The 27552-nt window shown below is 40.6% G+C and overlaps 1 protein-coding gene across 4 annotated transcripts in view; it reads right to left on the bottom strand.

Annotated features, from left to right (window-relative positions):
- The window catches only part of LOC112068653 (phosphofurin acidic cluster sorting protein 2), a 96290-nt gene extending 70290 nt beyond the window's left edge, over positions 1-26000 (bottom strand). For 2 of the 4 annotated variants that reach the window (XM_024135849.2, XM_024135848.2), the window contains exon 1: positions 25605-25999. In XM_024135849.2, coding sequence (XP_023991617.1) covers positions 25605-25834 — 230 coding nt within the window. In that variant the 5' untranslated portion in view covers positions 25835-25999. Of the gene's footprint in view, positions 1-25604 lie in introns of all 4 variants that reach the window. The other 2 variants (XM_024135847.2, XM_024135850.2) reach the window with 2 other exon arrangements.
- Positions 26001-27552: the final 1552 nt, after the last annotated feature.

Raw genomic sequence — 27552 nt, 5'->3', positions numbered from 1 at the left:
ATTGTCCGTTGCATATCTTTTCAAAAGCGTTATGCCCCAAAGAATACGGCCCTGGCTCTAATGGCTTGGATGGAATGATAACAAATGGAGAGGCTTTGTAWCTGTGGCCTTAGCCACCGGACCAGACTAAGCACATCAATTCCACACTGCTGCTTCAGAACAATGACATGAGTCTTGACAGCCCAGGCCTAAAACAAGAGCCAAGCATTTGTATTGATCTGTCTGTCTCTGTCCCTTCGTATAGGCATCCAAAACTGATTGGAGGCCATTTCTTAAAACAAGAGCCAAGCATTCATATCAATTTGTCTGTCTTGGGACTCTTCATATAGGCATCCAAACTGAACAGGGGCCAGTTTTTAGTCAACAGATGTTAGTATTTATCACTCAGCACTTCTAGACTGACAATGTTTGACAGCTGGGAAAGTCTGTGTAGCTGTGTTGGTTGGGAATAAACAGCAGACAAGGATTTGGGGAGTGACACACACACACACCCTAATGCCACTAAAGGCTGGTCGGAACTCAAGAGTAAGTAAGCCCGGGATACTGGAATGCACTATTTCCCCATGCTTATCCTGCTTCCTGCCATCAGCGCAGTGAGACAGAGAATTCCGTAAGTCAGGTTCACTCCCCTGCAGCCCCCAATGGACCTCTCACRCTGCCCACTGATCCAATAAAAACATGGACGACAGGATGTTTCATCCTGAATGGAGYMGGGGGGGGGGGGGGGGMMCCTTTACTTCCCTCTATTTCAGAGCAATGTCAGATCACAGCTCCGCTATCTGCTGTGCCCTGTGCTGCTGCTAACATGAAAAGCTAGGGAGCCGATGGGGAAACTCAGAGGAAGCTGATGCTACCGAATGCTAATGCACATTATGGGGAGGAATCCTCTTTAAGTGGCACAGGGCTCATTCTTAAAGAAAGATTCCACCCAAAAACTATCTTTTGGTATTCGGTATTCATTAGTCCATTGTTGATATAGTCCCAAAATGTTTTGCATGTCAGATACATGTTACAATACTGTATCTCCCCCTATTGCTCTATATCCCCCTTCAGCATCCATCCATACAACAGGTGTAGACCTCACAGTGAAATGCTTACTTACAAGCCCCTAACCAACAATGCAGTTTAAAAAATACGGATAAGAATAAGAAATAAAAATAACAAGTAATTAGAGACCTTGCTTGATGTACAGTGTCGATCAATGCGGAACAATCTAATATTCTCAGGGATACCGGAGAATGACAACAGCAGAGGCTGTGAGGACACAGTCCGAGACTTTATGTCAACTCAACTAAAAAACTGCCCACTGATGTTGTGCGTAATGCCACTTTCTCCAGACTCCATAGAATGGGTAAGGCCTCCGGAAATAGGCCACGGGCTATTATTGCATGTTTTGATAAATTTAACAAAAGGAAATGACGAAGAACATGGGGAGAGAACTCAGAAACACTGATTTTGGAATGAATGATCATTTCCCCACCGAGTTCAATGAAAAGAGAAAAAAACTGTATCCCATCATGAAGGAAAAGRGTTGCCTGAATCAARGAGTCTCCATGGTGATGGATAAACTTTACATCAACGGGCAACTATCAGGACTCTAGAGTAACTCCCTGGCTATTTTAATTTAATGTTCAAATCTGAGTTTGTGTGTTGTAGTGTATCATGACAACTTCAACTATAATGAATACATGCTCTATTGATCTCCACTTGATAAGGAAAGGGRTGCATATAGCTCAYGTTAATGTATGTAGCCTTCCTAACAAAATACATGAGGTTTTTAACTTGGTCAACATAAATAATATTCATATTTTGGCTTTGACCGAAACGCATTTGGATGCATCTGTAAATGATGGGTAAATTAACATTCAAGGATATAGTCTACTGAGAAGGGACAGGAATAGGAATGGTTGGAGTGTAGCACTGTATATTCAGAATCATATACCTTTTAAGAGGGATGACCTTAATGTATGTCAAATAGAGGKACTATGGGCTCAAGTACATCTGCCTCACCAGGCACCCATATTGGTAGGATGTGTGTATAGACCTCCTAGCTCTAAGGTGTCCTATCTGGATGACTTATGCACTGGGTTTGACCAGGCCACAGATAGCAACAGAGATMTATTTATCTTGGMTGATTTTAATATAAATTGGAAGGATCACAATAATTCGAATAGAACTAAATRGATGAGATATGCCGAGAACTGTGGTTTGAAACAAATGGTTAATGATACTACTAGATCTTCAATTAAGTTGGGTCATCGTTCAGACACATGCATTGATCTGATTTTCTGTAATATACCATTGCAATGATTAAAAGCCAGATTAATGCCAGTGGGCTGGACAGACCATAATATTGTGACCATAACCATGAAGACCAAGGTTCCAAAGAAACCCCCTATGATTGTGGTCAAAATAAATTTTAAAACATTTAATCATGAGCTATTTCTAAATGATTTGGCTGCTGTACCCTGGGAGCTGATTMATCTAGAGGATGATTTAAATCACGCTACAGAATGTTTTATTGATTTYCTCACTGAGGTAATGGACCATCATGCCCCTATAAGAAAGAGTACAGTTGGTGCCCGTCCATCTCCATGGATTGATGATGAACTGGGTGAGGCTTTTTCTCAAAGAAATATGGCAAAAGTCTTTGCAGCCAAGTCAAAATTAGAAATTGATGAACAGAATTATAGAACATTACGTAAATTATGCAGTTAAATTTAAATCGAAAGAAGAAAAAGTTTTTACAACAATGCTTTTATTGATTGTAAAAATGATTCTAAAAAGGTCTGGAACACAGTTAAGGGCTTACTTGGTACATCTATCTCATCATGCCCATCTAGTGTGGAGGTTGACGGGAGAATATAACAAAACCAGTTGATATTTTTTCACTGAAAATGTTATACTGAGCAACAATGTAGACATACCTTCTTCCAAACAAGCTATTGTCCAATGGATTGATGATCATATTATGAGCAACAAGATCTGCTCTTTTAGTCTGCAAACGGTGTCAGTGGAGGAGGTGTTAAACCTATTGAAGTCATTACTGATGGTAAATCTACAGGTTATGATCTTATGGACATATTTTTGCTTCGCTATGCTGCTCCATAGATTGCAGCTCCACTGAAATACATATTTAATTGGTCTGTGGAAAAGGGGATGTTTGCAAATGTATGGAAGCATGCTAAACTGTGTCTTATTCCGAAAGACTGCAAAGAACTAATTACTCCTCCCAATAGTCGACCAATTAGTCTACTCCCTACACTCAGTAAGATTATGGAGGGTATTGTGAGTAGACAAATGTGGGAGTACATGGAAAAGAATGATCTGATTACAGCCAATCAGCATGCTTATCGCAAAAACCATTCCACTACCACTGCATTGGTTGACATGACTGACAGTGGCTCAATGCTATGGATAATGGCAGGTTTGTGGGTGTACTATTTTTAGATTTCAGTGCAGCATTTGATTTGGTGGATCATGAAATAATTGAAAAATGAATGCATTATGGTTTAAGGTGGTAGCATTGAATTGGGTACAGTCATATATAACTGACAGGAAACAGTCCACCTATATCAATGGTTCATTTTCTTCCCCTCATGTGTTAAACTGTGGAATACCGCAGGGCAGCTGCCTTGGGACACTCTTTTATTTAATATATACAACGACCTTCCTATGCCTTAGTTGAAACTCAAGCTACTATATTTGCAGATAATACTACAATTTATGCAGCAAGACAATCGGTTCAACAGGTACAGCAGGCTTTACAAGGAGATTTGGAGAATATCAGGGAGTGGTTTGCCAAAACAAACGTGTTTTAAACACCAAGAAAACCAAAGTTATGTTGGTCTGTTCAACTAGGAAAAGGCCAAAACAGCATGGATACAATTAAGTATGGGAGGAGTACAAATTTAAGAAGTGGCAGAAACCAAACTATTGGGAGTGCAGCTAGACAACTGCTTATCAGGGTCGTCTCAAATAACTATCTATGTAAAAAAAAAAAAAAAAAAAAAAACAGCATGCGTAATCAGGAGGATAGCTAAATATTTACCAGGACAAATTCTTCAGCAAATACACAAGCATTAATTGAGAGTCAGGTGAACTACTGTTCTGTGGTCTGGGGAAATGCATCATCAAGTGAAGTTAGGAGGCTGCAGAATGCAAAGAACAAAGCAGCAAGGATTGTTTTAAGGTGGAGATATGGTTTTTCTGTTGCAGTCATGCGCAGTGTTCTTGGTGGTCAACAATCGACAAGATAATTGAAAAAAACATGCTTATTTTATTTCAAAATATACATAATTTAAAACGCCAAGTTCTATTCACAACGGTATTCAGTTGGTAAGAGACAGACATTCCGTAAATACTAGGAATAGATTGTCCACCATCTATGTGTTATCCAGACAGAAAAGAGAAATAGGCAAAAGAACATTTCGATTTAGAGCGATGAAGAAATTGAATAAATTAACCTTTATAGAGTCACAAACCCGGATCCGGGATCCCCCCCATCACAAAAGCTGACTAGCATAGCCTAGCCTAAAGTTACAGGATATCATAAAATAAAATGTTCATGAAATCACAAGTCCAAGACACCAAATGAAAGATACAGATCTTGTGATTCAAGCCATCATCTCTGATTTTTAAATGTTTTACAGGGAAGACACAATATGTAAATCTATTAGCTAACCACGTTAGCAAAAGACACCACTTTTTTTACTCCACCATATTTTTTACTGCATCAGTAGCTATCACAAATTCGACCAAATAAAGATATAAATAGCCACTAACCAAGAAACAATTCTCATCAGATGACAGTCTGATAACATATTTATTGTATAGCATAGGTTTTTGTTAGAAAAATGTGCATATTTCAGGTATAAATCATAGTTTACAATTGCAGCCCCATTACAACTATCACTAAAATGACTAGAATAACTACAGAGACCATCGTGTATTAGCTAAATACTCATCATAAAACATTTCTTAAAAATACACAGCGTACAGCAGATGAAAGACACAGATCATGTGAATATAGCCAATGTGTCAGATTTCCTAAGTGTTTTACAGCGAAAACACAATATAGCGTTATCTTAGCTTACTACAAGTCAGTCACACAGTAGTATTGATTCAAGCCAAAAATAGCAATAACGTTATAAACCACCAAACGCTATTAATTTTTTCACTAACCTTCTCAGAATTCTTCAGATGACAGTCCTGTAACATCATATTACACAATGCATATAGTTTGTTCGAAATGTGCATATTTAGCCGCACAATTCGTGGTTACACAACGTGTTTAGTGGGCAAAAAATCAAGCAATCTGTCCGCGCCATTTTGGAAAGGCACCTAATCTTATCGAAAACTATTCATAAACTTGACAAAAAAAAATACAGGTTGGACAGCAATTGAAAGAGAAATTAGTTCTTAATGCAATCGCTGAATTACATTTTTTAAATTAACCTTATGCGCAATACTGGGTACAATACAGGGTGCGATAGCGCAACGCTACATGGAAAATAATGGCATCTAATACATTTTTCTTTTTCAACAGAACAACGTTTTATCAGCATAAAGTACCTATATTAGCTGAACTCCCATCAGAATCTTGTGAAAGGTGTCCGTTGGCCAAAAGAATCGTTGCTGGGTTGGAGAATGTTTCCCTCGACGTTGATTAGCAGTACAGAATGGATTCGAGAGAGAGACACCCACGTTTCTACAGCGCCATGGAAATAAATACCTGAAAATCGCAATATACTGACCTAAACTGGTATAATTCAGTTCAAAATAACAAGATTATGATGTCTTTAAAGCCTATAGCGAATAAAACAGAGCCGGATACTTCTAGGAGCTAAAACCAGACGTTCTAAAAAGACATGCCAAGACCTCTTTGCGTCAGCGCGAAGTCCCAAAAGGTCGGACACCTCGTTCCAATCAATTTAAAAACTTTGGGAAATACGTAGAGACGTCATTTCAACTCTCCCTATTCGCTAACAGCCAGGGAAGGCGTATGCAGTGCATCTCAACCAATAGAAAACAGGAAAGTTAAAGACAGGTCTCAAAGCAGATGATAAAATTTCCCATTCTCACACAGACATAGGAAAAGTGCTCTAAGTGAGTTCTGTTTCACTTACAGACATAATTCCAACGGTTTTAGAAACTAGAGAGTGTTTTCTATCCAATAGTAAGAATAATATGCATATTGTACGAGCAAGAATTGAGTAGGAGCCGTTTACATTGGATACACATGTGCTATGTCGAAATAGCAAGAATTAACTGAGCAAACTAGAAACCTTTCAATATAAATTTAAACATTATTTTAAACAATTTAAATATAATACATAGAAATGTTGTGGGACTGTAGTAGATGAAGAATCAATATTTTTTAGATTGAGTATTTATTGGGTCATTATGTTAGTATATTATGTATGTTTGTAATAGTGTGTTATATGTGAAAATGTGTTTGTATTATAATTGTATTTTAATGTTTAAGGACTCTTGGAAGATTAGTCCAAATGGGGACTAAAAGAGATCCAAATCTCTACTGGGTTACCAGTAGAGAGTCAATGTGCGGGGGCACCGGAAAGTTGAGGTTATATGTACATGTTGGTAGAGTTATAAAAAGATGATAACAGAGAGTAGCAACGGTGTAAGGGGGGGTTAGGGTTAGGGGGGGGGGGGGCAATGCAAATGGTCTGGAGTCTTATGGCTTGGGGGTAGAAGCTGTTGCTCAGTTTCAACTGTTCTGCCTGCGGCTATGGAACCCTGACCTTCTCACCGGACGTGCTACCTGTCCCAGACCTGCTGTTTTCAACTCTCTAGAGACAGCAGGAGCGGTAGAGATACTCTCATGATTGGCTATGAAAAGCCAACTGACATTTACTCCTGAGGTGCTGACTTGTTGCAACCTCAACAACTACTGTGATTATTATTATTTGACCATGCTGGTCATTTATGAACATTTGAACATCTTGGCCATGTTCTGTTATAATCTCCACCCCTCATAGCCTGGTTCCTCTAGGTTTCTTCCTAGGTTTTGGCCTTTCTATGCAGTTTTTCCTAGCTCACCGTGTTTCTACACCTGCATTGCTTGCCGTTTGGGGTTTTAGGCTGGGTTTCTGTACAGCACTTTGAGATATCAGCTGATGTAAGAAGGGCTATATAAATKAATTTGATTTGATTAAGAAGCCTCTTGGACCTAGACTTGGCGCTCRGGGACCGCTTGCCGTGCGGTAGCAGAGAGAAGAGTCTATGACTAGGGTGGKTGGAGTCTGACAATTTTCAGGGCCTTCCTCTGATACCGCCTGGTATAGAGGTCCTGGATGGCAGGAAGCTTGGACCCAGTGATGTACTGTGCCGATCACACTACCCTCTGTAGTGCCGAGCAGTTGCCATACCAGGCAGTGATGCAACCAGTAGGATGCTCTCGATGGTGCAGCTGTAGAATCTTTAGAGGATCTGAGGACCCATGCCAAATATTTTCAGTCTCCTGAGGGGGAATAGGTTTTGTTGTGACCTCTTCACGACTGTCTTAGTGTGCTTGGACCATGTTAGTTTGTTAGTGTGCTTGGACCATGTTAGTTTGTTGGTGATGTGAACACCAAGGAACTTGAATCTCTCAACCTGCTCCACTACAGCTCCGTCGATGAGAATGGGGGCATGCTCGGTCCTCCTTTTCCTGTAGTCCACAATCATCTCCTTTGTCTTGATCAAGTTGAGGGAGAGGTTGTTGTCCTGATACCACACGGCCAGGTCTCTGACCTCCTCCCTATAGGCTATCTCGTCGTTGTCGGCGATCAGGCCTACCACTGTTGTGTCATCGGCAAACTTAACGATGGTGCAGTCATGAGTGGCCATGCAGTCATGAGTGAACAGGGAGTACAGGAGGGGACTAAGCACACACCCGAGGGGCCCCTGTGTTGAGGATCAGCATGGCAGATGTGTTGTTACCTACCCTTACCACCTGGGGGCGGCCCGGTCGGGAAGTCCAGGATCCAGTTACAGAGGGAGGTGTTTAGTCCCAGGGTCCTGAGATTAGTGATGAGCTTTGAGGGCATTACGGTGTTGAACGCTGAGCTGTAGTCAATTAATAGAATTCTCACATAGGTGTTCCTTTTGTCCAGGTGGGAAAGGGCAGTGTGGAGTGCAATAGAGATGCATCATCTGTGGAGCTGTTGGGGCYGTATGCAAATTGATGGGTCTAGAGATTCTGGGATAATGGTGTTGATGTGAGCCATGACCAGCCTTTCAAAGCACTTCGTGGCTACACATGTGAGTGCTACGGGTCGATAGTAATTTGGGCAGGTTACCTTGGTGTTCTTGGGCACAGGGACGAGCAAAACCTTGAGACTTCCTTCGATATCGTGCACCAGCTGTTATTTACAAAAATACTGCCRGTGCAGCGTATAACCAGCCAGATGTATGTTGATAGTGTCGTCGTTCAGCCACGACTCCGTGAAGAATAAGATATTACAGTTTTGTATGTCTCGTTGGTAGAACCCCGTTCCGCTAGCGGAACCCCTCGCCAACAGCCCATGAAATCGCAGGGCGCCAAATTATATCAACAGAAATCTCATAATTCAATTTTCTTAAACATACAAGTATTAGACACAATTTTAAAGATAAAATTCTCGTTAATCCAACTACAGTGTCCGATTTCAAAAAATATTTTCGGCAACTAGTCACAGAAAGCATACAGCGATTTTCCAACCAAAGAGAGGAGTCACAAAAATCTGAAATATTGATAGAATTAAACACCAACCTTTGATATTCTTCATCAGATGACACTCCCGGGACAACATGTTACACAATACATGTATGTTTTGTTCGATCAAGTTCATATTTATATCCAAAAACCTACATTTGGCTTTGCCTACAAAACATCCCGTGAATTTGCGCAGAGCCATAATAAACATTAATAAAAGATACAAGTGTTATTCACAGATTTAAAGATATACTTCTCCTTAATGCAACTGCTGTGTCAGATTTTTTTTTAAACTTTACGGAAAAAGCAAACCATGCAATAATCTGAGTACGGCGCTCAAAGATCAACACAACCCAAGAAGATATCKGCCATGTTGGAGTCAACATAAGTCAGAAATAGCATTATAAATATTCACTTACCTTTGATGATCTTCGTCAGAATGCACTCCCAGGAATCCCAGTTCCACAATAAATGTTTGATTTGTTCCATAAAGTCCATCATTTATTTCCACATTCCTCCTCGTTGTTTGCGCGTTCAGTACACAATCTAAACTCACAACGAGCGGGCAGGTCCAGGCAAAAGTTCAGACGAAAAGTCATATTACAGTCCGTAGAAACATGTCAAACGAAGTATAGAATCAATCTTTAGGATGTTTTTAACATAAATCTTCAATAATGTTCCAACCGGAGAATTCCTTAGGAAGTGCAACATGACCCATATCCCACTGTATCTTCAATAGGGAATGAGTTGAAAAACAACCAACCTCAGATTGGATTTTTCTCAGGTTTTTGCCTGCCATATGAGTTCTGTTATACTCACAGACATCATTCAAACAGTTTTAGAAACTTCAGAGTGTTTTCTATCCAAATCTACTAATAATATGCATATATTAGCAACTGGTACTGAGTAGCACGCAGTTTACTCTGGGCACGCTTTTCATCCAAATGTGAAAATGCTGCCCCCTATCCATAACAAGTTAATCTTCCGGGTTGGTCATATATTTTATTGTCCAAAGATTGCACGTTTGCTAGCAGAATGGAAGGAAGTGGGGGTTTATTCGATCACCTACGAATTCTCAGAAGGCAGCCCGCCCTCCGGACCCTTTTTCTCTGCCTCACACAAATCATGGGGATCTGGGCCTGTTCGCAAGAAAGCAGAATATCGTTCGCGTCGGGCTCGTCAGACTCATTAAAGGAAAAAAAGGATTCTACCAGTCCGTGGTGAGTAATCGCAGTCCTGACGTTKATAAGTTATTTTCGGTCATAAGAGACGGTYGCGGCAACATTATGTACAAAATAAGTTACAAACAATGCAAATAAATGAACAAAAAAACACAATCGGTTGGGGGCACATACAACGTCTGCCTTCTTCTCCGGCGCCATTTTAGTGTTTTACAAAGATGGTAGCAGAGATTTCTGAGTCTTTAGCTGACACTCCAGAATTCTTCTTAACCTTATTGAGCATTCTGAACTGTGCTCTTGCAGTCATCTTTGCGGGACGGCCACTCCTAGAGAGAGTAACAACAGTGCAGAACTTTCTCCATTTTATAGACAATTTTTCTAACAGTGGACTGATGAACATCAAGGATTTTCAAGATACTTGTGGAACCCTTTCCAGCTTTATGCAATTATTATGTAGAATGCTTTATGCTATTATTATGTAGAATAATAGTGAAGACATCAAAACTAGGAAATAACACATGGAATAAAGTAGTAACCCAAAAAATATTTTAACAAATAACAATATTTTATATTTGAGATTCTTCAAATAGCCACCCTTTGCACACTTGGAATTCTCTCAGCCAGCTTCATGAGGTAGCCACCTGTAATGCATTTAAATTAACAAGTGTGCCTTCTTAAAAGTTAATTTGTGGAATTTCTTTCCTTAATGCGTTTGAGCCAATCAGTTGTGTTGTGACAAGGGGGGGGGTATACAGAAGATAGCCCTATTTGGTAAAAGACCAAGTCCATATTATGGCAAGAACAGCTCAAATAAATAAAGAGAAACGACAATCCATCATTAATTTAAGAAATGAAGGGAAGTRAATATGCAACATCAAGAACTTTGAAAGTTTCTTCAAGTGCAGTCGCAAAAACCATCAAGTGCTATGATCAAACTGGCTCTCATGAGGACCGCRACAAGAATGGAAGACCCTGAGTTACATCTGCTGCAGAGGATAAGTTRATTAGAGTTACCAGSCTCAGAAACTGCAGCCCAAATAAATGCTTCAGAGAGTTCAGACACATCAACGTCAACTGTTCAGAGGAGACTGCATGAATCAGGCCTTCGTGGTCGAATTGCTGCAAAGAAACCACTACTAAATGACACCAATAAGAAGAATAGACTTGCTTGGGCCAAGAAACACGAGCAATGGACATTAGACTGGTGGATCATTTGTTTTTCAACAGGACAATGACCCAACACACCTCCAGGCTGTGTAAGGGCTATTTGACCAAGAAGGAGAGAGATGTTTGGGATGAGTCAGACCGCAGAGTGAAGGAAAAGCAGCCAACAGGTGCTCAGCATGTGGGAACTCCTTCAAGACTGTTGGAAAAGCATACCAAGTGAAGCTGGTTGGGAGAATGCCAAGATTGCCTTGATGACAGCGTTGCACAAAGTGTGCCTACTGTAAGAATCTCAAATATAAAATATATTTTAATTTGTTAAACACTTTTGGTGACTACATGATTCCATATGTGTTATTTAAAAGTATTTATGTCGTCACTATTATTCTACAATGTAGAAAATAGTAAAAATGAAGAAAAACCCTTAAATGAGTAGGTGTTCTAAAACTTTTGACCGGTAGTGTGTACACACACATGGCCAAAATTGTGGACACCCCTTCAAATTAGTGGATTTGGCTATTTCAGTCACACCTGTTGAGTACACAGCCATGCCATCTCCATAGACAAACATTGGCAGTAGAATGGCCCGTATTGAAGAGCTCTGACTTTCAACGTAGCACCGTCATAGGATACCACCTTTCCATCAAGGCAGTTCTTAAGAAGTCTGACCTGCTAGAGCTGCCCCGCGCAACTGTAAGTGCTGTTATTGTGAAGTGGAAACGTCCAAGAGCAACAACGGCTCAGCCGCGAAGTGGTAGGCCACACAAGCTCACAGAACGGGACAGGCGAGTGCTGAAGCGCGTAGCGAGTAACAATCGTCTGTCCTCGGTTGCAACACTCAATACCGAGCCGCACACAAGCCTAAGATCACGATGAGTAATGCCAAGCGTCGGCTGGAGTGGTGCCATTGGACTCTGGAGCAGTGGAAATGTATTCTCTGGAGTGATGAATCACGCTTCACCATCTGGCAGTCCGACGGACGAATCTGGGTTTGGCGGATGCCAGGAGAACACTACCTGCCCCAATGCATAGTACCGACTGTAAAGTTTGGAGGAGGAAGAATAATGGTCTGAGGCTGATATTTCATGGTTTGGGCTAGGCCCCTTAGTTCCAGTGAAGGGAAATCTTAACTTCTTGCCGCACGGATCCCTTTTACGGGATCATTTTCGTAAACAACCGCTGAATTGCAGTGCGCCAAATTCTAAATAATACTAAAAATATTTATAATCATGGAATCACAAGTGAAATAAACCAAAACACAGCTTAGCTTGTTGTTAATCCACCTATCGTGTCAGATTTTGAAAATATGCTTTACAGCGAAAGCAATCCAAGTGTTTGTGAGTGTATCAATCACTGCTAGAACAGCTAGCCTTAAATTAGCTTGGTCACGAAAGTCAGAAAAGCAATAAAAATGTATCGCTTACCTTTGATAATCTTTGGATGTTTGCACTCAGGAGACTCCCAGTTACACAATAAATGTTATTTTTGTTCGATAAAGATTAGTTTTATAACCCAAAACCGTAATTTGGTTTGCACGTTATGTTCAGAAAACTACAAGCTTGTTCCGGTCCTGAAGGGCAGACAAATTCCAAAAAGTATCCGTAATGTTCGTAGAAACATGTCAAAGGTTTTTTATAAATCAATCCTCAGGTTATTTTTAACATACATAATCGATAATATTTCAACCGGACGGTAAACTGTTCAATACTACAGAGAAAGAAAATGTCAAGCCACATCTCTCCTGCGCAGGAACTAATCAAAGGACACCTGACACGTTTTGATAAATCTCGCTAATTTTTCAAAATAAAAGCTTTAAACTATGTCTAAAGCCTGGTCACAGCCRGAGGAAGCCATTGGAAAATGAATCTGGTTGATACCCCTTTAAATGGAGGAGGGGCAAGAAATGGAACAGGGATTTTTTTTTTTTTTTTATAATGCACTTCCGGGTTGGAGTTCCTCAGGTTTTCGCCTGCAAAAATCAGTTCTGTTTTAGAAATTTTTGAGTGTTTTCTATCCTAATCTGTCAATTATATGCATATTCTAATATCTGAGCCTGAGAAATAGTCCGTTTACCTTGGGAACGTTATTTTTCCAAATATAAAAATTCTGCCCCCTAGCTGAAAGAAGTTAACGCTACAGTATACAATGACTTTCTAGACAATTACAACATCGTGGCAACAGCTTGGGGAAGGCCCTTTCCTGTGCACAAAGCGAGGTCTATACAGAAATGTTTTGTTGAGACCCATGTGGAAGAACGTGACTGGCCTGCAAGASCCCTGACCTTAACCCCATCAAACACCGTTGGGATGAATTGGAACACCGACTGCGAGCCAGGCCTGATCACTCAATATCAGTGCCCGACCTCACTAATGCTCTTGTGGCTGAATGGAAGCAAGTCCCCGCAGCAATGTTCCAACATCTAGTGGAAAGCCTTCCCAGGAGAGMGGATGCTGTTARAGCAGCAATGTTCCAACATCTAGTGGAAAGCCTTCCCAGGAGAGTGGATGCTGTTATAGCAGCAAAGGGGGGACCAACTCCATATTAATGCCCATGATGGACAGGTGTCCATATACACTTTTGGCTATGTAATGTATTTCAAAATACAGAAATACAGCCGGTATGATATATTTTGAATCACATGATACAGAATGCCTCATATGACGCTGCGTTTTTAAAAGTTATACATCTTGAAATCTTGATTGCTGACATGCAAAACATTTTGGGACTATATCAACAATGGACTAATGAAACAAATACTAATTGATAATTTTTGGGTGGAGTTTTCCTTTAATGGCGGAAATCAGACAAAACCGTCTCAACCCTGGCAGAAATTGATTGAGTCAACGTAGTTTCCTTGCGTCGTTCAACAAACATTTTAATGCATGATTTTCTTGTGTTAACGTGACTAGTTGATTGAATTTGCAATGAGTCATAACCGTTCATAGGTTGACTCATTGTAAGCCATTTTTTCAATTCTGTATATTTTTTGGTGTAGTAGGACAACAAAATATCTGTGAACTGAAAAACAGTCAATTTTACTACAGAAAGTCCAACTTTATAGCGTTGAACGGCTGGTGCTCTATTGGTCTGCTGTAGCGGCATCCCACGCTCTGGTTTCACATCGCACCCAAATGTTAGCTTAGCTGGCTAGCACTCTGGCGTCGAAACAGCTGCAGAAAGAAACACATGCTACAGCAGGTGTTGTAAACCTCAGATAATCCACACTAGACCAGATTATTTTCCTGACACACACACACCTCCACATTCTAAATCACAACAAAGATCCTGATCCAGTTTTTGGAAAAGAGAGCATGTSCTTCTGATTTGGGGTGAAGTCTTTTTGGTAATTCCTCCAATAACAATATGAAGCTGGGCCTCTTTGACTTGGACACACATGCCCCCACACACACACACATGCCCCCAAAAGCAGATTTGAAAAAAAATACACAAGCGATTGTCCACTATAGCTCAGACGGCATAACAACAGCATAACAACAACTGCATAATATATGTTGACATTTCTGTTGACCAAGGAACAGATTCGGAAATATTCACCACAAAAAACAGGCCACAAATAACAACAAAATGTAAAAAGCATTGGCATTCAACAACGTATGTGTATCGAAATGCTAACCAGGTTAGCAACAGGAGGGCGAATGCTAACCAGGTTAGCAACAGGAGGGCGAATGCTAACCAGGTTAGCAACAGGAGGGCGAATGCTCTGACCATGATCCATTCCACACATTAAAAAYGGGGCCTGAGGCAGTGACATCAGAAACTTGCAATTTAGTCAAACCCGTGGGGTTCAGTTATCCAGTAGTAGGCCTTAGGAGAGCACGGTATGAAAAACGAGCACAGTCGGGGTCCGTAAGCTGTCCTTTTCCAATTGCAATTAATTCCGAACGACGTCTGCCTACCATAGTAGTTTTAAAATATTAAAGAGTCAGAGCGAGACAGAGAAAGACTTCACTTTTTTTTCATTTTCTACTAGCACTGACTTTGCTGATAGCTACCTTATTGAGGAATAATGTACTTACTATGACTAGTCGCTCTGAATAGGAGCGTCTGTTAAGTGACAGAAATGTTGAGAGAGATAAAGAGAGAGAGATAGACCAGCTGAATAAAGACATCAAATCCACTGACAGGGGATAAGAAATCGGGATCTTTAATCAAGGATTTGCTCTCAGCGGCAGATCAAGTATTGAAGAGGTTTTTCCTTTGGTGACAAAAGTGCCATGCTTCATTACTGAACTAAGTGGATTCTATAGGTTGATGTTTTAAGCATTAAAATATAAGATACAAATATTAAAGCTAAAGTGCATCGTCTACAAAGTTCAATCACGTTTTGGGGCAATGCTTTACAAAGACCTCCTTGCAGGGTAACTCATGGGTGGTGACTCAAATGACACCCTATTCCCTAGTAGGGCCCTGCTCAAAAGTAGTTCACTATATAGGGTATAGGGTGCCATTTGGGATCACCCCTGCTGTTTGCAGGGTAAATGTATGGGTAGAACTTTTGACTTTAACCAAAAAGCAAGCACGCAGCAGTGGGGATGTTGGTTTTGATGAGCACCTTACAAAGGATGTACCATATTCAACTCAGTTAATACCTCACCACCATTAGAAACTCATTCCATTTTCCATAGGTAGCCATTGAGAATCACTAGATGTCGTACTATACATTAGACAATATAGGCCCAGGATGTTGTATTAGTTGCGAGTATTAGTTGAGAAACCCATTCCATTTTCCATATAGGACGCATTTGAGAATCGCTGGTTGTCGTACTATACATTAGCCTATATGGTATTTGTCATTTCCAATATTAAATAGGTCACTCCCTATCCCACAGCACACTCAGTCAAGTCAACCCCATCCCTCTTCAACGCAGCTAGCCCACTCCATCAGGAATAATGGGTCCTGCACCAATTAAACACCAATGAAACAGCATGAATAACAGAGGCGCTATTGGTTGGCTAACCTGATTCCAGCGCACACGTTTAATTACTGTGGGTCCATCTATTCCTAGGTGGATTCGCCATCACTTATCTCTCCCTTCTGAAGAGAAACCGGGGTTGGGGTGTGTGTGTGTGAGTGAGTGGTATATCAGAGACATTGTTTACAATATATATATAATGTGTGTGTGTATTAGGGCTGGGCGATATATTGAATTAATTTGATTCATTTAAATGTATGTTTTAGCGCAATGCTTTAAATGCGTGTATCGCGAGAATCGCGAGTTCCGTCTTTTTGGTCTTGTCTCCTTTGCTCCTTCTATGCCGTGTTCACCTTCCCGTTCACTATTTCAGCCACAACCATTGCTGACAGGTGTATAAAAATCGAGCACACAGCCATGCAATCTCCATAGACAAACATTGGCAGTAGAATGGCCTTACTGAAAAGCTCAGTGACTTGTGAATCGCCCATAGGCCATGTCTCCAAGCCTTCGTGTGTATGTGTGCGATGCATATGTGCACGCATGTGCATGTGGAGGTCCCTGACCTCCCATCTGATCTTGAATAGGCTACCCTTTCTGTTCCCTTTGCCTGAGACGAAAGGGCGGATTAGATTGAGATATGTGACAGAAGACACGCTGAGCTCTTCCTTTTCAAAATGTCTGGAATGCCCTTTTATGGATGTACAGATACTAGTCCCCACTGATGGAGGAAACAGGGTTGGGTGAAGTTGCCCCTAGATGCTGATCTTGGGTCAGTTTAGCATTTTCCCCACTAATGGTTAATGTTAGGATTGGGGGAGGGGAAGCTGATCCTTGATCTGTCCCTATGGGAAACTTCACCACGAAGGTCACAACTAACAGTTTCTATATGAGAAAAGGCTAAATTGATTCCACGATTGGTCCAAACTAAAATGCCCACTTCTTCATATAAATGGAGTAATAATATACCTACTCATGCTATTATCTGTGTCAGTTACTACCACAACTATTATGTTTTTTGACTTGACACAAAAATGACAATGTACTACTACAATGCCTACATTCACCAATGTTAACATATCTACCTACATGTACATATTACCTCAATTACCTCGACTAACCGGTGCCCCCGCACATTTACTCTGTACCGGTACCCCCTGTAGCCTCGCTACAGTTATTTTACTGCTGCTCTTAGATTATTTGTTACTTTTATTTCTTTTTTTGTGGTATTTTTCTTAAAACGGAATTGTTGGTTAAGGGCTTGTAAGTAAGCATTTCACTGTGAGGTCTACACCTTATTTATTATTATATATTTCTGGCGCATGTGACAAATAAAATGATTTGATATACGTATACTACATGTGTTTTTTGCAGGTATCTTAATGTGTGAAGAGATTGTCAAAGCCCACCCAAATGTAATTTGAGTAAACAGAACTATTCCTTTAAAAACGCACAACGCATCACCAGGGGCAAACTACCTGCCCTCCAGGACACCTAGAGCACCCGATGTCACAGGAAGGCCAAAAAGATCATCAAGGACAACAACCACCCGAGCCACTGCCTGTTCACCCCGCTAKCATACAGAAGGCGAGGTCAGTACAGGTGCATCAAAGTTGGGACCGAGAGACTGAGAAACAGCTTCTATCTCAAGGCCATCAGACTGTTACACAGCCATCACTAACACAGTGAGGCTACTGCCTATATACAGACTTGAAATCACTAGTCACTTTAATAATGTTTACATATCTTGCATTGCTCATCTTATATGTATATACTGTATTCTATACTATCTGTTGCATCTTGCCTATGCCGCTCTGTCATTGGTCATCCATATATTTGTGTGTATATTCTTGTTCCATTCCTTTACTTAGATTTGTGTATTAGGTAGTTGTTGTGGAATTGTTAGATTACTTGTTAGATATTGCTGCACTGTCGGAACTAGAACTATGTGCATGGGACCAATAACATTTGATTTGATTTTGATTAAAAGGGAAATCTGGGATTCAAACAACAGGTAGCCCCCTACCACTTTTTGGATAAAGAGCTGAGGGATGGAGCTGGAGAAATGTAACCACTCTCAAATTTAACTCTCTCTCTGCATTCTCAGCCACTGTTCAATCCCTAAGGAGAGCTCCATAGCCTTGGCTCAGGAAGCCAACATCCCCGCTCTCGTTACCCAGAGATAGAGGACACATCTGGGCCAGCAATGAGGGATCTCCCCTGGGTCACCAGGCTGGCTCCCGCTGTGAATGTGCACAGGTGCCAAAATGGTGCTGGGTACCGTATTCATTAAAGGAATAGTGGGTTATTTTGGCAATTTTGTCATTTTTATACACACCCAGAGTCAGATGAACTCATGGATACCATTGTTATGTCTTTGCGTGCAATTTGAAGGAAGGTAGTTTTGCGAGAACTCCAACGCCCATCTACCTCAGCTATAAATGGGGGCCAACTAAAGAAATAGATGATAATGAAATTATGAAGTTGCAAAAGCAGCTACTGGTTTGTTAGAAACGTATGTGAATGTAACAGAGTCCATGTCTGCCACTAAATGATACTTACATTCAAACCGGCACAATAGACAAACAAACCATGCAAACTTCTGGAACAAAAACCAAGAAGCTAGCTTGTCACACCAGGCATGTAGATCTCAGGTTCGGTGACGTCCTTGTGGGATGCTAACGCAGCTATCCGCTACAATCACACATTGAGGTAATAATAGGCATTGCCAAAGTGTTTTAACACGTGTTGTCTGAGGTGTTGGGGAGTAAAATCGTTGTTGAAAAAACTATTGTTTTGAACAAATAACGAAATTACTGCCTGTAGAAGTTTATAAAATATGACATGTTGCTCAAGGACAATGCGAACGAGACATACAATTGAAGTCGGAAGTTTACATACACTTAGGATGGAGTCATTAAAACTAGTTTTTCAACCACTCCACAAATTTCTTGTTAACAAATGGCTTAAGGACAACAAAGGCAAGGTATTGAGTGGCCATCACAAAACCCTGACCTCAATCCTATGGAAAATTTGTGGGCAGAACTGAAAAAGCGTGGGCGAGCAAGGAGGCCTTACAAACCTGACTCAGTTACACCAGCTCTGTCAGGAGGAATGGGCCAAAATTCACCCAACTTATTGTGGGAAGGTTGTGGAAGGCTACCCAAAACGTTTGACCCAAGTTAAACAATTTAAAGGCAATGCTACCAAATACTAATTGAGTGTATGTAAACTTCTGACCCACTGGGACGGTGATGAAAGAAATAAAAGCTGAAATAAATCATTCTCTCTACTATTATTCTGACATTTCACAGTCTTAAAATAAAGTGGTGATCCTAACTGACCTAAGACAGGGAATTTGTACTAGGATTAAATGTCAGGGATTGTGAAAAACTGAGTTTAAATGTATTTGGCTAAGGTGCATGTAAACTTCCGATTTCAACTGTATAAGACACGCTTCAAATGACCTGCCCACCTTGGCAAGCACAAGTAACAACAACAACAAAGATGGCGGTGAGAAAATAGTGCTTAGGCCTAGGAGTGTGAACGTTTAAACAAAGTTGGTATCCTTTACATTAAGAAAATCCATAACCCAATTTAGTTTGTTTGTAGTTTTGTTAGGGGAAAAAACACAGTACAGTTATGAAAAAAACATTATTTTCCATGTTAAAGCCTAACTAGATTTCAGCCTGTAAAGGTTAAAATAGTATAAGGTAGTTTAAATAAAACCAGAAAGCTAAATGCAAACAATTTGCTAGGCCTGCAAGACAACATATAGCGAGAAATAGATTACCAAGACATTCTTTCTGCCTGCCCCCTCCTCTCTCCTTCACGCTGGTTTGCCTGCTCTTGTTCTTCACCAGAGATCTGTATTTAATAATAAGATGCTCATGTCTCCGCCTTAACAATGGGAGTCATTGTCCCAAAGGCGGGAAGGCAGGTGACAAGCTTAGTTCCAAAATAAGCCCATAGAAACTCATTGGGTTAATTTTGGACAGATTTGAGTGAGACAGACCTCTTGCTTCGCCTCTTCCTCTCGGTCTTCACTAACGATGCGAGTGTGTGTTCAGTCTTCGGTCTGTTGCGTGTAGAATATCCTAGCCTATTCATTGATAATAGGCCCTGCTTTACTGAAGTTGCTAGACATTGTAAGCCAAGAAATGGCAAGATACAGCTTTCCATTGCGAGATACAGCATTTGATTGCTGATAGATAGGCCTATTGCATGGTTCTGACTGGTGGCCGACCTGCCTATACTGTGCCACTCCCCTTTCTCTCTGTCCCTCGCTCTCTGTCCCTCTCTCTGTCCCACCTTGCAAGTGGTTGTGTTCTCGGAAATACAACAACTAATCAGTGTCATCCATTCTAAAAAATACTGAATCTTAGGCATCTTGACACTCATAAATGACAGTTGGCACAGGAAGTTGACGTTCAAGGAGTCAAGGAATGAATTATTTTGGAGTTGACTCTCCACCACTACGTCATTGTCGTTAACTTTGGAAAATGGCAGAGAAAAGCAAGCGACAGCAGGGAAGTCCTGTATGGATATACTTTGAGAAGTTAAATGAGAAGGAAATGCAAACTTTGCGAGGTGGAATTGAGGTACAGTAATGGCAGTACAGGTGCAATGCTTAACCATCTTAAAAAGGGACACACCGTGAGATCCAAACCGTTGCTGGCAGCAGCACAGCTGCATTGTGAATTTAGGTGGAATTTCTCTTTAACAGGAATAAAAATATAAAAAATACAGTTTAAACATTATTTAAATAAATAAAAATGTCACATCCCTACATAGGCCTACTCTTTAATTAAGATTTAATTAAATATGTGAAAATGCTAATGATTCTGTCAGGTAGATAAGCACTAACCATGCAGGTAAATGCAGGTAACTTGAAAAATGTATCTCTAAAAAACATAAAATAAAGAACAAATTGGATCTAGACAAAATGCTCAGACAATCTTAACGGACAATAGCCTATATTAGAATTCCAATAAAAAGGTGTTTTTAAAATCCATCAATTTTCACACTCCGTTAATTTTTTTGCCCCTCCAGCTGAATATCTTTGCTAGATCCCATTTGTCTTTCATATCACACACCTTGGTTTAGGCGTAGGCTACTGTGTATTACTGTGGAGTGGGTAGCGAGTCACGACTGTACGAAAAATGTCCCCACAAGCCTGTAAGGTGTTATAGAATGAATTCTGAAAATGAGAAAAATGGCAGTGTGGATATTGGAGTGTGTTGAAGGACACTGGAGAAGAAAGAAAAAAACATCTCCGTAAACACAATTACTTCCTTTCCTTCTCACTGTCTGCGGGGAACTTTCCGGCTTAGCCACTGAAAATGTATGTGTACATGTGTTAGGCGAGTACGAGAACATCTGCCGCTGAGGGATCCCGCAAGACAAAGCTAATATGATACGATGTTATGATATATACATTTTTTAAATAACTTTCAACTCTGCTCTGCCAAAGTAAAGAAAACATTTTTTAAATTAAATAAACATGAAGAATTTGTGTGTGTTACATGGGGCTTGCATTTCACGATTTCAAGTTAAAGGGGATAGATTGAAAAAYATGATAAAGAACATCGAGGAAAAGGACATCAAATCTATGAGAATATATTTATGAATGAAGCARGAAGTATTTCTAAAACTCAGTCACTGCTGTAATGACAGAAAGCGTGCCAATTATCAACAGGTAAAACCTGGCAAGCCTGTTACCTCATACAATATACATATGGCTAAGAGCAAAGACAGGCACAATTTGTTCAAAGGTTAGGGATATTGAAATTGTCTTCACTTAGCCTGCAGAGCATAAATCATTTTCAGTTTCTAATCTCAAAATGTGGCAATGAAGCATATAGAGAGTTATGACAGTGGTTAGACCTACTATATGTGTGTTCTGTACAATATTACTTGACATTCGGTGATATAAGAATGTTATGACATGTTTATGACACCATTGTGACACTTATGATATACAGTTCAAGTAAAGTGTTGTCAAATATTGAGTGAATAGGCCTAAGCCTACTTACTGTAAGTGGGTTGGACTGAAAAACAATGCTAAGGAGCCTATAAATACAAGAAGAGAGACATTGGAGGTAATCATTAGCATATTCTACTGTCATCATTGAACCCGTGATTTCTGGGTTATTAGAGCAATTAGATTAGGCTGGCATACTGTATACAGGTAACTGCCAAAATAAAGGCAACACCAACATAAAAGTGTATTAAAGGTCCAAMGCAACCATTTTTATCTCAATATCAAATCATTTCTGGGTAACAATGAAGTACCTTAATGTGACTTATCAATTAAAATTTGTCAAAAAGAAACAAAAATAGCATCTTAGCAAAGACCCATTTCTCAAGCAAGAATTATACTAGGACTGTCTGGGAGCGGTCTGAGAGGAAAACTGAAAATTAGCTGTTAACAGCAGAGAGATTTGGAACTCTCTGGCTGCGGTCCAAACACTTAAAAGACACACCCTATCCCCTCAGCCCTCAAATTAAGTGGACACTTCTGATGACGTATCATGACGTCTGACGAGTATACACTTGCAGGGCGAGGGAGGAAGGAATGATTTCTTAATGGACCACCCTACATAAATTACTTCTATGCTCTCTTCAAGGCAAGTAACACTGAAACATGCATGAGAGCATCAGCAGTTCCGGACGACTGCGTGATCACGCTCTCCGTAGCAAGACCTTTAAATTGGTCAACATTCACAAGGGCCAGACGGATTACCAGGACGTGTACTCTGAGCATGCGCTGACCAACTGGCAAGTGTCTTCACTGACATTTTCAACCTCTCCTTGTCTGAGTCTTGCAGCTTCATTAAATAGTACCCGCAAAACACCAGTCTCAACGTCAACAGTGAAGAGGTGACTCCGGATTAATGGCCTTATAGGCATAGTTGCAAAGAAAAGGCCATATCTCAGACCGGCCAATAAAAAGAAAACATTAAGATGGGCAAAAGAACACAGACATTGGACAAAGGAACTCTGCCAGGCATCCCGGAGTCGCCTCTTCGCTGTTGGAGTTGAGACTGGTGTTCTGCGGGTACTATTTAATGAAGCTGCCAGTTGAGGACTTGTGAGGCATCTGTTTCTCAAACTAGACAATCTAATGTACTTGTCCTCTTGCTCAGTTGTGCACCGGGGCCTTCCACTCCTCTTTCTATTCTGGTAGAGCCAGTTTGCGCTGTTCTGTGAAGGGAGTAGTACACAGCGTTTTACGAGATCTTCAGTTTCTTGGCCATTTCTCCAATGGAATAGCCTTCATTCCTCAGAACAAGAATAGACTGACGAGTTTCAGAAGAATGTTCTTTGTTTCTGGCCATTTTGAGCGCCTGTAATCAAATCCACAAATGCTGATGCTCCAGATACTTAACTAGTCTAAAGGACAGTTTTATAGCTTCTTTAACCAGGACAACAGTTTTCAGCTGTGCTAACATAATTGCAATTGGGTTTTATAATGATCAATTAGCCTTTTAAAATGATCAACTTGGATTAGCTAAGACAATGTGCCATTGGAACACAGGAGTGATGGTTGCTGATAAATGGGCCTCTGTACACCTATGTAGATATTCCATTAAAAATCAGCTGTTTCCAGCTACAATAGTCATTTACAACATTAACCATGTCTACACTGTATTTCTGATCAATGTGATGTTGTTTTAATGGAAAACAATGTGCTTTTTTTTCAAAACATCAACATTTCTAAGTGACCCCAAACTTTTGAACGGTAGTGTACATATTACCRCAATTATGTTGACTAACCGGTGCCCCCGCACATTGACTCTGTACCGGTACCCCCTATATATAGCCTCGCTATTGTTATTTTACTGCTGCTCTTTGGTACTTTTATTTTTTTAAATGTATTTTTCTTAACTGCATTGTCGGTTAAGGGCTTGTAAGTAAGCATTTCACCTGTTGTATTCGGCGCATGTGACAAATACSATTTTATTTTATTTGATTATAGGGAAAGCCATCCATCCAACCAAAACAGGCTTAAATGTAAGGTAGTCTTTTCAAACAGCTCTTACACTAAAAGGGTGGAAAAATATATAAAACACAGCCAAATCATGTGTTTGACTGCACTGGGCCTTTAATATGGTATTGGGCCACCATGCAGCTGCCAGAACAGGTTCAATGCGCCTTGGCATAGGTTCTGCAAGTGTCTGGAACTCTACTGGAGGGATGCGACACCATTCTTCCACGTGAAAATCCATAATTTGTGTTTGGTTGGTGGAAAAATCTGTCTCAGGCAAAAGTCCAGAATCTCCCAATAACGGAGGCGCATAAAGATGGCGGCCCCCATACACTTACAACAAATTCCTTGTTTTGATAAATTTACCGTATTGTACATTGCTCACTGTCGCTCTTTTTTGGTATGGTCATTAGCAAAGTATAGCCTACAAGATCCACCTTTAGCTTCAAGACGCAGGCAATTTGAAAAAAACTAAAAAGTAGATTGTTCTGATTTATTGGCACATTGAACCATATCGCCCGCTGTTGTTACACTCAGTGGATAGTGCTAAAATGTTGTGAAACTGTTAAGTTATAATACTTGTTAGATATTACTGCATGGTCGAAACTAGAAGCACAAGCATTTCGCTACACTTGCATTAACACCTGCTAACCATGTGTATGTGACAAATACATTTGATTTGAAATAATTACGTCATATCTGAATTATGCCAGCTTTACGCACGTTCGCCATTGGYTTGAGATCCGGTGACAGACACACACACATTGCCTATGCTCCTTTGAGACACCTCTTTCAAAGTGACTGAAATCTCTTCTTCTAGCCATGGTAGCCAACATAATGGGCAATGGGTATTTTTATACATGACCCTAAGCATGATGGGATGTTAATTGCTTAATTAACTCAGGGKCCACACCTGTGTGGAAGCACATGCTTTCAATATACTTTGTATCCTTTATTTTGGCAGTTCCCTGTAGATACCCTATGCAGTTTCATTGACTGGCAAACATTTTCTAGCTACATATCAAGTATGTTTTACCATGCAGCTCTGGAATGTAGGCTATGGGTGGATGGAATTCATAACAAACGGTTTAACTCGGTGAAAATAGRTCCATGTGGAATAACGGTTATCTGCTTCAAATAACGGGAAAGTGTCTCTTTGAAAATCAAGAGGGGTCTATGGCAAGGCAAACCCTTTCTATGGAGAGCAAAACATTAATAAATGTAGACGTATTAACAAACTAGTAATTTAGCCAATGCAATTGTAGAATTTTTTGGTTGTTCATAATGCGTATAGACTAACCTTCTTTAGCATTAAGATAGTTTTATCGTCATTGTTTTTTGTTGGCATACATTCTTAAAATAAACAAAAAAGGAGACTACGACGGCAGACTTTGATTTGATAAATCCAGAGAAATTGACTGTCTAGTCCSAGTGACCTACAACAAACAACCAAATGTCATTGAATTATGGATGTGTGAGGTTGCTGCTACGGACCATGGAACATCTCTCAAAATGTAGCCTAGCTGTCTTGTAACAACATGTAACAACCACTCSGAATTGGAAACATTACTACAGACGCCCACTCACAAAGAAAACGGATTACATGCGTGCTGGGCAATGTAAGTAGCTTAGCCTACCTTGGAACACAACTCGGAGAAGAACGGTCGATTTCCCATGTTGCAAAAAGATTCATAGGCACGGGCATGGGCCCATCCGACCCACCCGAATTCGAACCCATGCCTCCTGCTCCAACCGCGGCTCCGGGAGCAGCGGGCATAGGTGCCGGAGGTGGTCCGATCCCGCCGCCGCTACCTGGATTCAGGAAAGCGGCCCGCACTCCTCCTCTCTCTACGGCCGCCGCCATCATCGCCTCTCCCGGGGTAGCAGCAGGCTATCAGGCTGTGATGCTCGCTCGCGTAGCCACTCTCGGCTATATCGCAGAAACTTGTCAGTGTAGCAGGCAGCTCAAGGCTAGCATATCGAGATAGTGCTGAAACAGAAGCGTTCAAACACAAATCTGGGCGGGGCGCTATTAAGCACGCACACACAAAAACGAGGTACTATTGGACGCTAGGGGCGCCAGCAAAGGGGCGGGTCATTGGTTGATTGTAAATAAAAAATCAGAGCTGAATATTATTGGATTATAATAACATTGTTAAATGTAATTAACCGCAATGTGATTATAGCTAGTTGACAATTATTAGTCTATACATAATTATTTATTGGACATTTTATGACCATAGTAAGAAACGTTATATATAGACTAATGATACAATATATCAGGGATCATGAGGCATCATAATCAGGGTTCATAATAAAAAWTGCTGCAACAACCAATGAAATATCCATTAATATAAAATCCTACTCCTCTACTAGCCCACAATCCATTCCTGAGAAAGAAATGGCAAGTCATATTAAAATGTTATTTTTTATATACAATCAAAATCCACTGTGTCGCTTGCACATTCCATTAAGAGTTGGAGAAAATATGTTTCTGTAACACTTCATTTGATGTTCTGCTTGTAATGTGTTTATTACATCGTTTATTTTGTGTGTGCTTAATTTAGGTTGGTATTTGCACTTTTGGGACTATTCCATTGGTTCCATTGTACTGGGCAAACTAAATTACTTCACATATAGGCCTATTTGACCCAGGTTTGATCTCCAACTGTAATTTCTGTCAGTATTGGTGCTAATGACTAGTGAACAGACTGAGTACTGACTAGGACAGGGCTTGACTTGGACCCAACCAATAAGGAGCACCCACACCTTGTTTACTGGGATGTAGTGCCTTCCAGTGGCAATCAAAGATACATTTACTGCTTCTACTACTGTATTTATATGTGATTCTAGCTTGTACAGGGACATTGCATGCATATCTTCTCTTCTGCTCATATCTGAGATTAACAGGAGTAAAMCATTCTAGTGTAGTTATAATGCATTGTAAGACTTGTCATGAGCATGTGTATTTATTAGAGATCCCCATTAGCTTCTGCCAAGGCAGCAGCTACTCTTCCTGATGTCCAAACACATTAAGGCACTTATATTACATATAAAACAAAATGTAAAACAGTACATCATATAACATTATTACACCACTACATATCTGCAATACAAAATGTATAATACCACCATACAACAATAATACAATGTACGTGTGAGCAGAGTGCGTGTGCTAGCGCTTGTGTGCATATGCGTGTTTCTGTCTCTTCACAGTTTTTACCTGTTTTTAAAAAATCMGATTCTTCTGCTTACATCAGTTACCTGATGTGGAAGAGAGTTCCATGTAGTCATGGCTCTATGTAGTACTGTGCGCCTCGGAAGCAATACTGTTACATTGGTGCCGTGACCCGGATCACTGGTTGCTGCGGAAAAGGAGGAGGTCAAAGCGGGGTGCGCGCTAATAGCGTTTCAATCAGTGACGTCACTCGCACTGAGACCTTGAAGTAGTTGTTCCCCTTGCTCTTCAAGGGCCGCGGCTTTTGTGGAGCGATGGGTAACGATGCTTCGTGGGAGGCAGTTGTTGATGTGTGCAGAGGGTCCCTGGTTCGAGCCCAGGTATGGGCGAGGAGAGGGACGGAAGCA

The sequence above is a fragment of the Salvelinus sp. IW2-2015 genome, unplaced genomic scaffold, assembly GCF_002910315.2.
Source record: "Salvelinus sp. IW2-2015 unplaced genomic scaffold, ASM291031v2 Un_scaffold640, whole genome shotgun sequence".
In the NCBI taxonomy this organism is placed as follows: Eukaryota; Metazoa; Chordata; class Actinopteri; order Salmoniformes; family Salmonidae; genus Salvelinus; species Salvelinus sp. IW2-2015.
Note: the sequence above shows the minus strand (reverse complement) of the source record. Positions and strands in the feature narration are given on the sequence as shown.